The sequence below is a fragment of the Morus notabilis genome, unplaced genomic scaffold (assembly GCF_000414095.1).
Source record: "Morus notabilis unplaced genomic scaffold, ASM41409v2 Scaffold184, whole genome shotgun sequence".
Classification (NCBI taxonomy): domain Eukaryota; kingdom Viridiplantae; phylum Streptophyta; class Magnoliopsida; order Rosales; family Moraceae; genus Morus; species Morus notabilis.
Genome location: NW_010387636.1, coordinates 1,384,401 through 1,398,418, shown reverse-complemented (window position 1 = coordinate 1,398,418; position 14,018 = coordinate 1,384,401). Strand labels below are relative to the sequence as shown.

Here is a 14,018-nt window from a genome sequence, read left to right as displayed (position 1 = left end):
TGATTACAAGAAAGACAACCAAAAAGGTAGCATACATGGTTTCATACACGTTTCTGATGTAACTTATATCCCAGACATTGAGAATTGCCATATGTCGAAGCCTTCTTTGAACAACCAAATATCCCAATGTTCTGCAGCCAAGAACATATAATCTTAGAGAAGGGACCTTCTTCAAATCAAATTCACTATATCTTTAATATGATTTCAGCACATTGAACAAGATCATCATTTGATCAATGAATATCACCCAGCATTGCTGCCATATTAGAATTATGGTGGATGTTGCTACTCCACAAATAATCATAACAACAAAAACTCGTAAAAACAGGGGGAAAACGCCTTGGAGAAAGGACAATTTTCCTTAAGAAATTCTAGAAACAAGATATTTACAAATTCTGACAATTTTGTTATTTCCTTTTCGTCTTTCGGAAAATCAATCGCATATTGCTTTTCAAAACAACTTTATACAACAGAGAGTATTGCTAGTCCTCTGCCCACCAAACCTTTGAAAAATCATGCCTTTCTTTCTTTTCTATCCCGGCAACAAAAGCTAATCCCAGTTGTTGCACTGCTCCACCATCTCGGCCACCAACCTGAAAGGCCAAATAAAAATAAGTTACGATTCGAATATCATTACATGGTACAATACTACAAAACAGAATGACGTGAGGAAATTGCCTCGCCAACATGTCCATATAACTTCAAAGACAAAGTACTCCCCAATCACCTCTTTTCCGGCAATCTCGAAATGCGCGTTTACAACCCCCCTCATTTGGGCGGTAAAAGCTACCATCTTCCCACGGCACTTGCAGCGGTAGAACTCCCCAACCCCACCACCATCCATCTAAACATAGTTCATAATTTTTAAAATTCTTTAACAGGGAAACCCGAAGGTTGATCCCATCCCTGTCAGGGTTGTCAACCATCTCTCCTTTCTAAGAAACACCACCATGGACTAAGGAAGCTGCTTTTCCTTTCTATCTGTGGGTTTTCTTTGATAATGTTCTTGGATATGTTTGGTTGCTGAGAAATCTCAGAAATTATTAAAAAAAAAACTAGGTTGATGCGGCGGATTCAACAAGAAGAAAAGAAGAAAAAAAACACACCTTGGTTGTTTCGGAACAGAAAAGTCCGACAACGGCGGCGTGGTTGATTGGAAGGCGGCGGCGGCGTGGTCGATGGGTGAGAGTCTGGGAGAGAGGTTAGTGCTTTTTTTTTTTTTTCCCGCTGATATTAAAGAAAAGTAAATAACTCTCTTAAATGAGTTTAGGATTATCTCAAAATAATATAAAATTTATGAATTTTACTTTTTTAAATTTTAAAAAAATTTAATAATTATATCAAATATAAAAATTTTAATAAATTTTTATTCTCATTATTTAAATAGAATAACATGTATCAAGTATTTTACATCTTACACAAAAATAACTTTCGAGGCAAAAGACTGTCGTTGTTGAAACTAAAAAAAATAAAAATAAAAAACACAAAAAAAAAAAAAAACAGAAAATTTGCATTAACAAACAAACAACAAAATTTTGTGAACAAGCAGAACTATTTAATTCGTTTAATGCATTAACAAACAAACAAAAAAATTTTGTGAACAAGTAGAACTATTTAATTCATTAGTTAAACGACGACATTACCCATTCAATTTGCTGATTCAAATTTTTAATTTGAATTGAAATGTGATTTTATATAAAAACTTTTTACTATAATAAAAAACTTAGATGTGACCGTTTCTGAGAGCCTTTTATTGTTACAGAAAAGTTAAATATGATTATTTTTTAGAGCATTTTATTATAACAAAACTCAAATTCTAAACTCAAATTAATAAAGGCTGCGTTCGTTTGGCATATAAAACTCGAGTTAGCCCAACTCGGATTGAGTTTTGGGCCTAATACTACGTTCGGTAATCCAAACTCAGATTCAAAACTCGAGTTTGAACTGGAGTAATGAAACATCAACTACCCCCTGAATTTCACTAACTCGAGTCTGTCTTCTACAGTGCAGATTCTCTGCGCATACAGCTTTTCACATGCGCTTGTTACCGTTGCTTGCCATTCATTGTCGTTTCCAAAGCTTTTGATTTCTGCTTGGCTCACGAGAAAGGGCCCTCTCTGGTTCTTGCTTGTTGGCTCACGATTCTCTTCTCCCATCTCTCATCTGCTACAGTCGAGCCTCTGTGAAAGGTGAGCCCGGCAGTCGGTGATGCACTTTTGATTCGGTGGGTTTGTACAAATCGAGGGCCGCGTGAGTTTTTCCTTCCTCGTTCACCCATAAATCCCTCAATACTCACCCATTTTCCTGATTCTGAAACAAACACGAAACCCTAGTTCCCTTCTTTTTCCCCGTCTTCTTCAATTTTCAAAACGGACAAAATTGGTCCGAAGAAAGTGAAGCGCTACAATCAATTGGCAGTATTGTTGAGTCGATGTAGTGTGCAATGTCGTTTCCGAGTGCGTAGGCGTTGTCTCCAGTACCGGTCTTCCCATTGTCGTTGCCGTTGGCGAACTTGGCTGGCAGAACCATCGGACTCGCGGTTGGGGGTTATCGAAGCAGAGCATCAACACTCCTCTGCCGGCTCAAACACGGTAAACACTCCCCCACTTGGTTTTTGACATTATCACGAAAACTGGAGTCTCTTTGGTTTGCTTGGCATTTGATTTTTTGACAGTATTACGAATATGTCTTGGCCTCTAATTACGTCTTGGCCTCTAAATATGCCTTGGGCTCTGATTACGAATATGTCTTGGCCTCTGCAATGCTATCTGTGTGTGTGTAGAATGCAATGCTATCTGATTATGTTGCTTCTTCTATTCAATGTTTTGCTTTGCGGTGATTAGGATGTGTGGGTGATGATGCTGCCGATTCACAAACCATACCAAAACTTGTAGCATTGTACATAGTACATACTAACACATACATATCAACTAACAATCAAAAACTCATTATTCGCATTACACATAATTATAAGGAGAAAAACTCACTATAATCCGGTACAAAATTAAATGCTCCCTGTCATTACCCATAGTATTCATCACGTTTACAAGTGATTCTCCATAAACTTAGCTTGGATCTCAAAATAGCAACATCCTCTGTGTGCATTATTATGGTTTGAAAACTGTTCTCGCATCACTTTTCTAAATGTGATGTCTGAGGAGTAAATTTTTTTGACTGAAAATTCATAGGAGTTAGTTTTCACACTTTGATCTCCATAGTTTAGATTACAACATTCACCAACACAATGCATCATTAATCAAGCATCGCTTGCAAAAATATGACTATGATATTATATTAAATGGACTTGGGCAGAACTTGTACCTAAAAACTAGCTCAAGAAAGTGTATAATCCACACATAAACAGCATAGGAACCCACTATGTTGTTCGATTAAGTTGTTATCCCCCACCATATAAAATGCAATGTAGAAACATAAGATACACAAAAGGACATGATATTTAACAATTAACATAGAAAAAGAAAGAAACAGACAAATTAACATTCCCAATACACTTTCATAAAGTTATAGCTCATGTTCTAATTTGGAGATCTAGAACAAATTCACTTCTAACAAACCTCCCACAATCCTCTCTCTTGATTGAATTAAAAAAAATATAATAATTAGTCCAATTTACATGAGGGCTATAGTGGAGACAAATATTAAAGAGGAAAACAAATAAAGAACTTTTGACAAAACGAAAATCATGCTGCAACCCTCAAGCCTTGAGGTATACTGTGTGTTTATATATATATATATATATATATATATATATAATAGTTAATACTTGTTTTTGTTTGTGGAATCTTATTTGTGCGGGATGATGCCGTTGGTGTGTGGTGGTAGATGCCGAGAGGGGGCAATGATGAGGACACGACTCTTCATTGGAATCAAAAGCAGAAGGAGGAGTTGTTGCAACTCCTAGTAGAGTATAACCGTAAATACAATGGTCGGAAACCGGTCCAAAAAAATTGGGAAGATTGGGCTACTGAACTACAAAAACATTTTAACGATCCAGTTACGGCGGCCAAGGTTCAACAGATGAGAGTGCGTCTAAAAGGCAAGTTTGATAAGGAGGTTATACTACGTACAACCACAGGCCTTGGTTGGGATCCTGTGACAGGCGCAGTGACTTTTACGGACGAGTATTGGGAAGATTTTGCTAAGTTAATTTCCAGATGTTCATTTTCCCTTTTCGAATTATTTGTCAACAATTAGGACATGTGTTAAACGTGAGGTAGCTTATGTGGACGTTATTTGTCACACAGAACAAGAAGTAGGCTAATGCTTCGAAGAAGCAGCCCCTTAAAAACTTTGACCTGTACTGCGAGGCATTTGGTAGTATCCGTGCAGGTGGAGAATTTGCGAAGGGATTGGAAAACCCGACCACCGAGCACGTAGACACAATTCCAATCCCGGCTGAAGAAGGTGAAAGGGGGGCGACGTCGTATTCGTTAGGCAGCGATGACGGTTTTGTCACTACGATGCGAGCTGGGTTGAACACTGCTAGGAAGGGCTTGAATGTTGCATCCACCTCTAAGGCAATTGGCAAGAAATCTGGATGCAGTCAGAAACGTCCGGTTGGCGATCCAGAGGCTAAGGCACTACTTGGACGACTTGTAGCATCTATAGAAAATAGGAATAGTAGCAGGGCTACCAGTTCCAGTGCTACTCAAAACCCTGCGACCCTTTCTGTTCTGCAGCAGTGTACAGTGCTCGTGAAGGAAATGGATCTTGATGATGAAAGTGTTATAACATTTTTAGAGGCCATTGCGTGGTTTCCGCACATGCAACAACTCTTTTTGGATATGACAGAGACGCAAAGGGTTTGTTTCGTGATGATGACCATTAGCTCTAAAACGAATCAAACTACCCAGCCTTGCACCATGGCCCCTCCATCCATGGCCTCCAACTTCATGCAGCCCCCGTATCAAAACTTCATGCCCACACCCAACTTTTACCAACAACCGCCAATCTATGGCCAACAACCTCCAACCTTTGGCCAACCACAAGTACCCATTTTCTCTCAACCCCCTCACCACGTGCAACCACAACACCCACTAATCCAAAACATGACCCCAAATGTTACTCCCCATCTCCCTAACTTTCAATGCCCACCACCGTATTACATGCCTAGTTTTCCACCTAACTCCGGTCATTTTGGTGGAGGAAGCAATGAAGAGTAGCTATTTATGAGGCTTTTTATTTATGATGCTTAGACAGTGCCGGACCATTTTCTTAATTATGAGGCTTTTAACTATGTTGTAATCATTTATTGAGTTGTGTTTATGAGGCTTAGACAGTGCCGGACCATTTTCTTAATTATGAGGCTGTTCACTATGTTGTAATCATTTATTGAGTTGTGTTTATGAGGCTTAAATAGTGCCAGACCATTTTCTTAATTATGAGGCTTTTAACTATGTTGTAATCATTTATTGAGTTGTGTTGTACTTCGAAACTATTGCTTCATTTGCTTTTTCTTTCAATTTATGTTCTGATCACATGGTGCAATTTGCATTAAAGACTTTACCTGTTATGAAATGGGCACCTCCTTAGTAGTGACTTTTAAATACTTTGCCATTATGTTATTGCACAATTTTAACATTAATTATGTTGTACAGGTGACTTCTACTATAACAGATTTGGCGAACAAGTTGTAATGTCGAACGGAGGGCTTTCGAACGCGTCGCCCAACAACACAATGGGCGATGACTCTGATGATGAATATGAGGCAGCAGGTGTCGCGGCTATTCTTTGGTATTATCAAACCTACGTGGATAGACTCCCACCTCAACCTAAGCACACCTCTGCGTTCACAGGTATTATGCGTGTTGATTACTTGCTTGATGGCCATGAGGACGTAATTCGGAATAAGATTAGGATGGGCAGTGACTGTTTTAATCGCCTGAGTTCACTCCTAGAACTTAAAGGATATTTGAGACCCACTAGGAATATGAACGTGGACGAGCAGCTTTTCATCTTCCTATACATTGTGTCCCAAAGCCAAAGTAATAGGGAATCGCAGGATCAATGGCAGCATTCTGGATCCACAATTTCCAAATACTTCGAGGCTGTATTGGAGGCAATATGTAACCTAAGGCATGATTTCATAACACCCCCGAATTTTAACATTATTGATCCAGTCATTGATGCGAATGGAAGCAAGTATTTGCCATGGTTTAAGGTATGTCAATAGTTATATGTCATATCGTTAGCGACTAACATTATAAGATTGGTAACATCGTTGTTGTTAATTGATTACAGAATTGTGTTGGAGCTCTCGACGGGACTCATGTCCCTTGTGTTCCACCATCAGGTAACCCCGAAGTATGGAGGAATAGGACGGGTTTTTACTCCCAAAATGTGTTAGGGGTATGTTTATTTGACATGAAGTTTACCTACATATTAGCTGGATGGGAGGGCTCTGCCCATGATGCGCGCGCTCTTGCATCCGTAACGGGGATACGAGAAAAAAATTTCCCAACTCCACCGCCCGGTATGTCATCTATAATCCTTGCTATATATGTTGATAAACAAGCATCATCGTTGGTTGATTGACCGCACTAAAGAGTTGTCCGTACTTAATTATTGATTTGTAATGGATAATGTAGGTAAATACTACCTTGTAGACTCTGGTTACGCGAACAATGATTGTTTCTTGGTGCCGTACCGGGGGAGCACATATCACCTTCAAGAGTATAGGGCAAGACGTGGTCGTCCTCGAACTCAGCGTGAGTTGTTCAATTACACGCATTCGTCTCTAAGAAATGCTATTGAGCGCACTTTTGGTGTTTGGAAAGCAAGGTTCCGCATACTCAAGTGCATAAATAATTACCCAATAGAGAAACAGATACAAATTCCTATTGCTTGTGCCGTGCTTCACAATTTCATACATATGTACAACAATAATGATGAGCTATTGAACTAGAACACACGAGACGGAGTACCAGTATTTGAAATTGATCCAGAGAATGCAGATCAAGATGTTAATCAGAATCACAATCCTGATCGGGGAACGGAAAAAATCACAACTCCGCAAATCATAGACAAATGAATATTTTGAGGGACGAGATGGCTGCTAGCATGTGGGGGGCATTGGAAGCATATCGCAATCGGTAGTTACATATTTGTTTCGCAATTTCAACTACCTTATATGTTTTACAATACTTTGTAATACTAAACTTATGGACGTTTTTTAGTTATTTATGAATGTAGGTGTGTTATAGGTAGTCTCTCTTTAAAAAAAAAATCCATGTCAATACTTATAAAAATTGGAATTATGTTTTTATCAAAAGTGAACACAAAACTCAAGTTCAACAATCACAAATTGTCCAAGTGAACACACAACTCAAATTTCAAACACAATTCCAATTTTTTAACTCCAATATCAAATTTCAAACTATTGAAAAGAACACATTCAAAATGAACAGAACTTTAAACTTAAACTAAAAGCGATACTATACAACAGAGAACTCGAGACAAATAAACCACATATCGTTTTATTTGAAACGATATAATTTTTACAACATAAAAAACACGTGACCTTTACACAAATTAAACAGCAAACCCGTTGAAAGTTGAAACCGTAAAATGTTTGTTATTGCTATATAGAAAAAGCAGAAATTGCCATGTGGCATGTCGCAAAAACCTAAAAATTTTCAAAAGCAAAATGGATATGTTTTCCAACAAAGTTTATCAATTTACTTTCACCAATTCTCGTCAAACATTCCTCTTTTTTTTTTCGTTCCTCTAGTCCTATTCTCAAAACATAAAAACACTAAAAACACGTCTTTTGCTTGATGGCACGCCAAAGGGGATTGACATCATAGTTGTTCCGTATAGAAAAGCCTTCGACCATCACGGCTAAATATTAAATCTACATGTGTGTTCAGCGGCAGTTGGAACTTTCAAGTTCCAACACAAAAAAACAGAACCAAAATCTGGCTCTTACTAGTGCAGCCTTGACCAATTACAAAATATAGGCAAGTCCATCAATCTTAGCAGCAATATTCCCAAAACGCCGATAATTATAAGATGGGATACCCGAAGGCCTACCGGAAAATTTAAGTTCCCAAAAACACTGTTATCCCAAAGTTAAATGTCCCCAAAACGGGGTAATTAACTAACTATTGAGAGAGGAAAGCATGCCTCCAGTTGCATTTGGTATGACAACCTCCCAACCAGGCCCTTTAAGGGGATATGCCTCACCAGCCCCGTCGGTCTTGTCTTCATCACTTGTCGGCTTCCGAATCAGATCTGAGCGATCCAGCACTTTCTCAAGGTCTTCATTACTGATATCAGTTTGAACCATCTTGTCTTCTTCAGTTTCTTCATCTCGTAGAAGTGCCAATAGTTCCTCTTCCTGTAAAATATTGACATGTTATAATTATCACACGGCCAAATCAGCAAAAGTTTTACATTCCTGTTTAACGTAAGCCCGGAAAACAACTTAAAATTCCTAGCTTCAACATATTCATTTAGTGGCACGACTTGCCTAAACTAAACCAGATAAGTTCATAATATGGAAAGATGAGATTCATGAAGCTAAACCTTAAAAATGGATATGTACTAGGCTGCAGTCATATTTTACAGATTAACAAGATTGAACAAGTCTTAGTTCCATTTTCAAGAGTACTTAAACGGCTGAAAATAAAGAAGAAAAGAAATAAATAATAACAATAACAACAACTCGAAGAAAAAACAGAACCAAAATAGGATAATAAACAGCATCAAAGATGCTTTGAGTACAGAAAAACAAGAACCAAAATATACAAGTGGGGACTATTCGACGCAGAATCCATTTGTTATATTCAATAAACCTTGCAAGGAACTGGCACACCAACAAATACATTGAACAAGAAAACAAACCTCCAGAGTATCTTTGGTATTTGGCTTTGCTTTTTCAAGTTGGAATTGCCCTTTCCCAATTACGACATGCTCAAGTTTCAACTTACTATAAGCTCTTTTCAACATGCGACCCTGCAAACAAACAATTCTCAAAATTTCTTACCTTTCTTACATCAACAGCGACAAATCAAATGGTGAATTTAAGATTCAAACACTCTTAACATGACCAAGTTACCTCTATTGATTGAGCTGTTGCGAGTCTGTAAACATGAACAGGCTTGGTCTGACCAATTCTGTGACATCTATCCATGGCTTGTAAATCCATCTGGGGGTTCTGAGATGCACATGCACGTATACAACTAATAAATAAATTAATATTTCCAAAATGCCAAAAGCAATTAAATTTTGTTTTCAAAAAAACCGGGGGGAAAGTCATGAGAAGAAAAATACCCAATCACTGTCATACAGTATACAAGTATCGGCCGCAGTAAGATTGATACCCAGCCCACCAGCTCTGGTGCTTAGAAGGAAAATTCTATAATTGCTATTCACGTGGTTAAACTCCTCGATCTGTTGGTGAAAATGGAATATTGATCAAGAAAACATTGTAATTCACCTTCAAATTTCAACGTTTTAATTTCAGCATAAGAGGGTACTACTCAAAGACAGTAAGAATAAAAACGGTAATTTGTTGGAGGGAAAAAGATCGTATAAGTTACTACATCAGGATCAAAACTTTTTATCTCTTACTCCACTTATGGAGATTAATTTTCTGGCTTTCTTTTCAAATAAACTAATTATTTATTTCAATCAATCAAACTATAAATCAGATTGAGAGCTGCATTGTTTGGTAAAAGGATATGCTTGTTGCAAAAAAAATGAAAGTGACTAGAATGGTAACATTTAGTCAACGTTGGCTTCTGTTGCAAAAATTAAGTTTCAAAAAGCCAACTTGGGGAAAAATCATTTGCTTTTTAAGTGGTTAAAATTGACATACCAAAACCCAAAAGCAAAAAATTAAAGAAATATTGTCAACATACACAGCTTTCATATTCTCCTCAAATTTCGAAAGACGGAACACACCTGTCTTTTCCTTTCATCAAGTTTCATATTGCCATCAATTCTACAGACTTCAAAACCCTTTTCGCAGAAATAGTAATCCATTATATCCAAAATCTTAGTCCACTGGGAGAAGATTAAAATCTGAACAAAAAAAAACAAAGCAGAAAATGATTTTGGTTACTAGATTAACAAATAAAACATACATGTAATAATTGCAACTTACCTTGTGCTTCAGTGCAAACAACTTGGTCAACAATCGTTCCAACAATCGAAATTTGCCGCACTGTGCAACTATCTGCTTGACAGGTGGGTACTGATCTGTCAAGAGTTAACAAAAACAGAGAAGTGAAATTTCAGAGTATTTGCACAATAACATGAAAGAGAAATTAACAGAGACATACATGAGCCATCAAAAGCTGACTGCAAAAGGTCAGGATGGTTGCAGTTCTTCCGCAGTTGGATCATCAAATTGTTAATTTTCATACCACGAGTTCCACCTCCTACAAAGAAGATACAATTTTGTCATCTATTTGAAAAGAAATATTACCAAATTGCCAAGCTGAAACAGATACAAATACCAGTTTCCCATTTTTCGGTTAAATGATTTTCTAATGTCTTATTGACCAGATGATCCTGAAAATTCTTTTGATGCTCTGTCATGGTTGCATACAGTATGATCTCTTTCTTTTGAGGAAGCATCAGCTCCACATCAGACTTCATTCGTCGAAGAATAAACGGACGCAATATCGCATGCAGCTTTGCTACCACCTACAAGGAATCAAAAACACCACCCGGTCCCATCATTAAGCACGAGTAAGTTACACATGTGTGACAGAAGAGAAACCAAAATGTTATGAAGATAATCATACTTGAGTTTTTCTCTTCTCTTCCAACTCTTGCTTAATTACTTCACCATTGCATTTTCCACACAGGTCAAACCTGAAAATATGGTTGTCATCAAGTATATAAATTTGGTCAACACAGAAGGCATCAGACCACTATAATCTTAAGTATCCTTTATCCAGCAAACCAACTTAATCTATCCAGCAAACCAACTTAATCTCCCCATGGAAAAGCTAATAGCCTAATACATCCTTGATTCAAATTAACTCAACATATTGGCTTCACATGGAGCCCTTCTTCTAGTAGCTTTTTCAGTTAATAACATTGACAAGAAGAGTTGCCAAATTAGGAAATGAGGCAAGCAAAAAAAATTGATACAGTAAGAACTGTCAATGTCAAAATATTCACACTGGAAGTCCTTTGGGACACAACAACTGACAAGAATTTGTGCGAGATGCATCTTCAAATATCAAATAAAAAAGTCAAAATATTTGAATTTTGAAAACAACACAGCGCTGTGATAGAACAGAAACTATTTTAAAAACTATCTACCCCTATATGATTCCTTAAGCAGTTTGAAATATTCTTAAAAGTAGGGTTTAAACTACTAAGACCAAGGAAAAGATCATCTTTCTCTTGTAACGTTGTAATAACATTCCATTAAAGATATCATAAACTTGTAAATCATTTTTTCAGTAACTCAGTTTGAACATATTGTCAACAGTGTTGACTCTTGAGCATTAGACAACCAACAGTGAAGTATGCAATATTTCATAGTGCATATTTTCATAAAATCTGAAAATTTAGAAACGTAGTACTCAAGTACATTGTCATCTTCATAGTGTTTGAAACGTCATTTCTTACATAGCATTTCCTGATATAGTGCAGAATCTCTTAAGACTCGTTATGGGCTCTCAAACACATTGTATACTATCGTGGTTACTATTTAATAAAGAGTAGTTACAATACTAGTCCAACTTTCCAGGATAACAAATGAGTCAAGCTGTCTAGGACATCAACAGGCTTCAATTTGGGAAAAAATCTGCTAGAAAAACCAAACTTACCATGATTCAAATTCTTGGAGGGATGAGAAAATATCGGGCAAAATAAAGTGCAACAGTGACCACAGCTCTGCCAAATTATTCTGCAGAGGTGTCCCAGTCAATAGAAGCTTATTCTCCATAGGCAAGAATTTCATTTGCTTAAACAACTTGCACTCTGAATTTTTTAACCTGTGCCCCTTCAGAAAGAATATATACTCAGAAAAGAAGATGCAAAATTTTCTCATCTTCAAAATCCCATGCCATAAAATATGTTTACTTAAAGGAAACTAATGGCCTAAACAGGGAGATCGCTTACCTCATCAACCACAACATATTTCCAATTATAATATCTCAAAGATTTTCTCACATCAGCCAATGCAACTTCATAAGAAGTAATAACTATGGGGAATTCAGGGCCAATTCCTTTAGGCATGTGCTTCCTTCGGATTTCATCTCTTTCCTTCTTGTTACCATGGTATATAATGGCTTTCACTGAAGGAGTGAACCTATTTGTAAGAGAAACAGATTCAAGGAACCAAAAAAGACTTAGAATTAAAGCATAAAGATGATCCGGCATAGTTTACCAAAATAAAATTGAAATTTACCTCGAAATCTCATTAACCCAATTTGAAAGAGTCGAAAGAGGTGCAATTACTAAATAGGGACCATCCATTCCCTTTCCTTTTAGATGAGCAAGGAAACCAACGGTTTGAATGGTCTTTCCAAGTCCCATTTGATCAGCAAGAATCCCATTGAGGCCATTTTGCCACAATGAGATCAACCACTTTATGCCTTTTAGCTGATAAGACTTCAATTTTCCACCGGTCAACAAAGGAACAAGTTCTCTTTGTTCTTTTTCAACTCTTTCTTCTTCAGTAAGGTCCGTGTCTTCTGCTTCCTCACTCTCTTTTGACCTCGTGAGCATAGCTTGAACTGCCCTCTTAGCCTTCCTCTAAAAGAAATTGGAAGTAGGAGATAAAGACAAAGGCGAAAAAAAAAGTCCATATAGAAATTGCCAGAGGAAATCACATATACAATACGTAAACTAAACCATTACCAGCTAGAAACATAAGTAATGACGTGAATGTAGTAAACAAAGAGTAGAAAAGTCTTACAGTGTTATACTGTGTGGCAGCTTTCTTCCTTTTCCCACCAAGACCTTTCTTTTTCTCCGTGGTTTCTGCCTCTTGCTCCACTCGATCCTAACAATGCACTTTATGTTAAAACCCAATCATAGGAATAAGAAGTAAACAAGCATAATTCATTAAAGGGTGCACGAAACAATACAAGCATGATGTCGTCCATTTTCTCAAGCAAAAATTCAGAGAACATCTGAGTTTTCGTTAGAAGCTCATCCAGTTTGGTAAATTGAGTGTCATTCAAATTCGCAGACTCGTCTGGCTCTTTTTTCAGTTCTTCTTCCTCTTCTTTCAACCGTGCTTCCAGCAATTTCTCTTCAGCCTCCACCATGGCTGTTGATATGAGCAAAGAATCTCCATTTTTTCCATCAACGAGTATCTCTTCCTCCAGTTTCACCTCGACCTTCTCATTACATATATCCTTCATTGTCAGAAAGCCAACAAGAGTACTTAAAACAAAAATCATACTAAATGAAGAAATCTTTCATTTCTGAATAAATCAAGTATAAAACGCGCAATGACACAGACAAAAATGCGTATAACTATATGAAAGAAACGCCATTAGAGAAGAGTAAAACCGAACCTCGTCTTCGAGCACCGAAGTTGGAGACTCAGCAACGACTTCGTTCTTCATCTCGTCGTCACCCATTTCAAAGCCTAAAGGAAAATAGTATACATTATTAGAAAAGACTCAGAAAGAGATCATAAACTCGAGTGTTTGAAAAAAAAAAAAAATGCATACTTTTCAAGACGGAGATTTAAAACAGTTCCTCTTTTCTCAGTTCCTTTTCTCTTGTTGCTGAAAATGCATTTAATCGAACGAAAGGGGGGCCAAAAACGGAGCCTCAAAATCACAACAACAAAGAAATCAAAGAAACCCTAGCAATGGAGGAACAGAAAACTAAACAAACAATATCCCAAAAGCTCCAAAAGGGAAAACTACAGAAACGAAAAGCATTTTGACACCATTGTAAGAAGTGGAAATAAGATCAAATTTATTGCAAAGAATCTCGAAAAGAATATCAGAAAATTTGAAAAACGAGTTCAAAAATACCAATCAAAAGTGTTGTGGGGTCCCCACACGAGG

General features: G+C 37.3%; 2 protein-coding genes and 1 non-coding gene across 4 annotated transcripts; 1 reads left to right on the top strand and 2 right to left on the bottom strand.

Moving 5' to 3' along the window:
- Positions 1–866: 866 nt before the first annotated feature.
- On the bottom strand, positions 867–946 carry LOC112095360. Its single transcript, XR_002903793.1, has one exon. It is a non-coding gene; the product is annotated as a U6atac minor spliceosomal RNA (small nuclear RNA).
- Positions 947–5,656: 4,710 nt separating this feature from the next.
- On the top strand, positions 5,657–6,925 carry LOC112095350. The gene is made up of 3 exons (XM_024177139.1): positions 5,657–6,181; positions 6,262–6,313; positions 6,609–6,925. Exons 1-3 carry the CDS (start codon positions 5,657–5,659, stop codon positions 6,923–6,925), a joined length of 894 nt encoding a protein of 297 aa, XP_024032907.1.
- A 761-nt stretch (positions 6,926–7,686) lies between these two features.
- LOC21409466 (ATP-dependent DNA helicase DDM1) lies at positions 7,687–13,919 on the bottom strand. Of its 2 annotated transcripts, none has more exons than XM_024177145.1 (16): positions 13,674–13,919; positions 13,515–13,588; positions 13,080–13,352; positions 12,908–12,994; positions 12,398–12,744; positions 12,109–12,298; positions 11,814–11,989; positions 10,776–10,845; positions 10,485–10,674; positions 10,308–10,406; positions 10,130–10,224; positions 9,928–10,047; positions 9,295–9,414; positions 9,080–9,178; positions 8,866–8,976; positions 7,687–8,359 (listed from the first exon to the last, which is right to left on the bottom strand). In XM_024177145.1, the coding sequence occupies exons 2-16, from the start codon at positions 13,578–13,580 to the stop codon at positions 8,120–8,122; spliced, it is 2,283 nt and encodes a 760-aa protein (XP_024032913.1). In that variant the 5' UTR covers positions 13,581–13,588; positions 13,674–13,919; the 3' UTR covers positions 7,687–8,119. The 2 variants fall into 2 exon arrangements, with proteins under 2 accessions (XP_024032913.1, XP_024032914.1); XM_024177146.1 differs by having other exon boundaries at positions 13,080–13,334.
- Between the last annotated feature and the right edge of the window lie 99 nt (positions 13,920–14,018).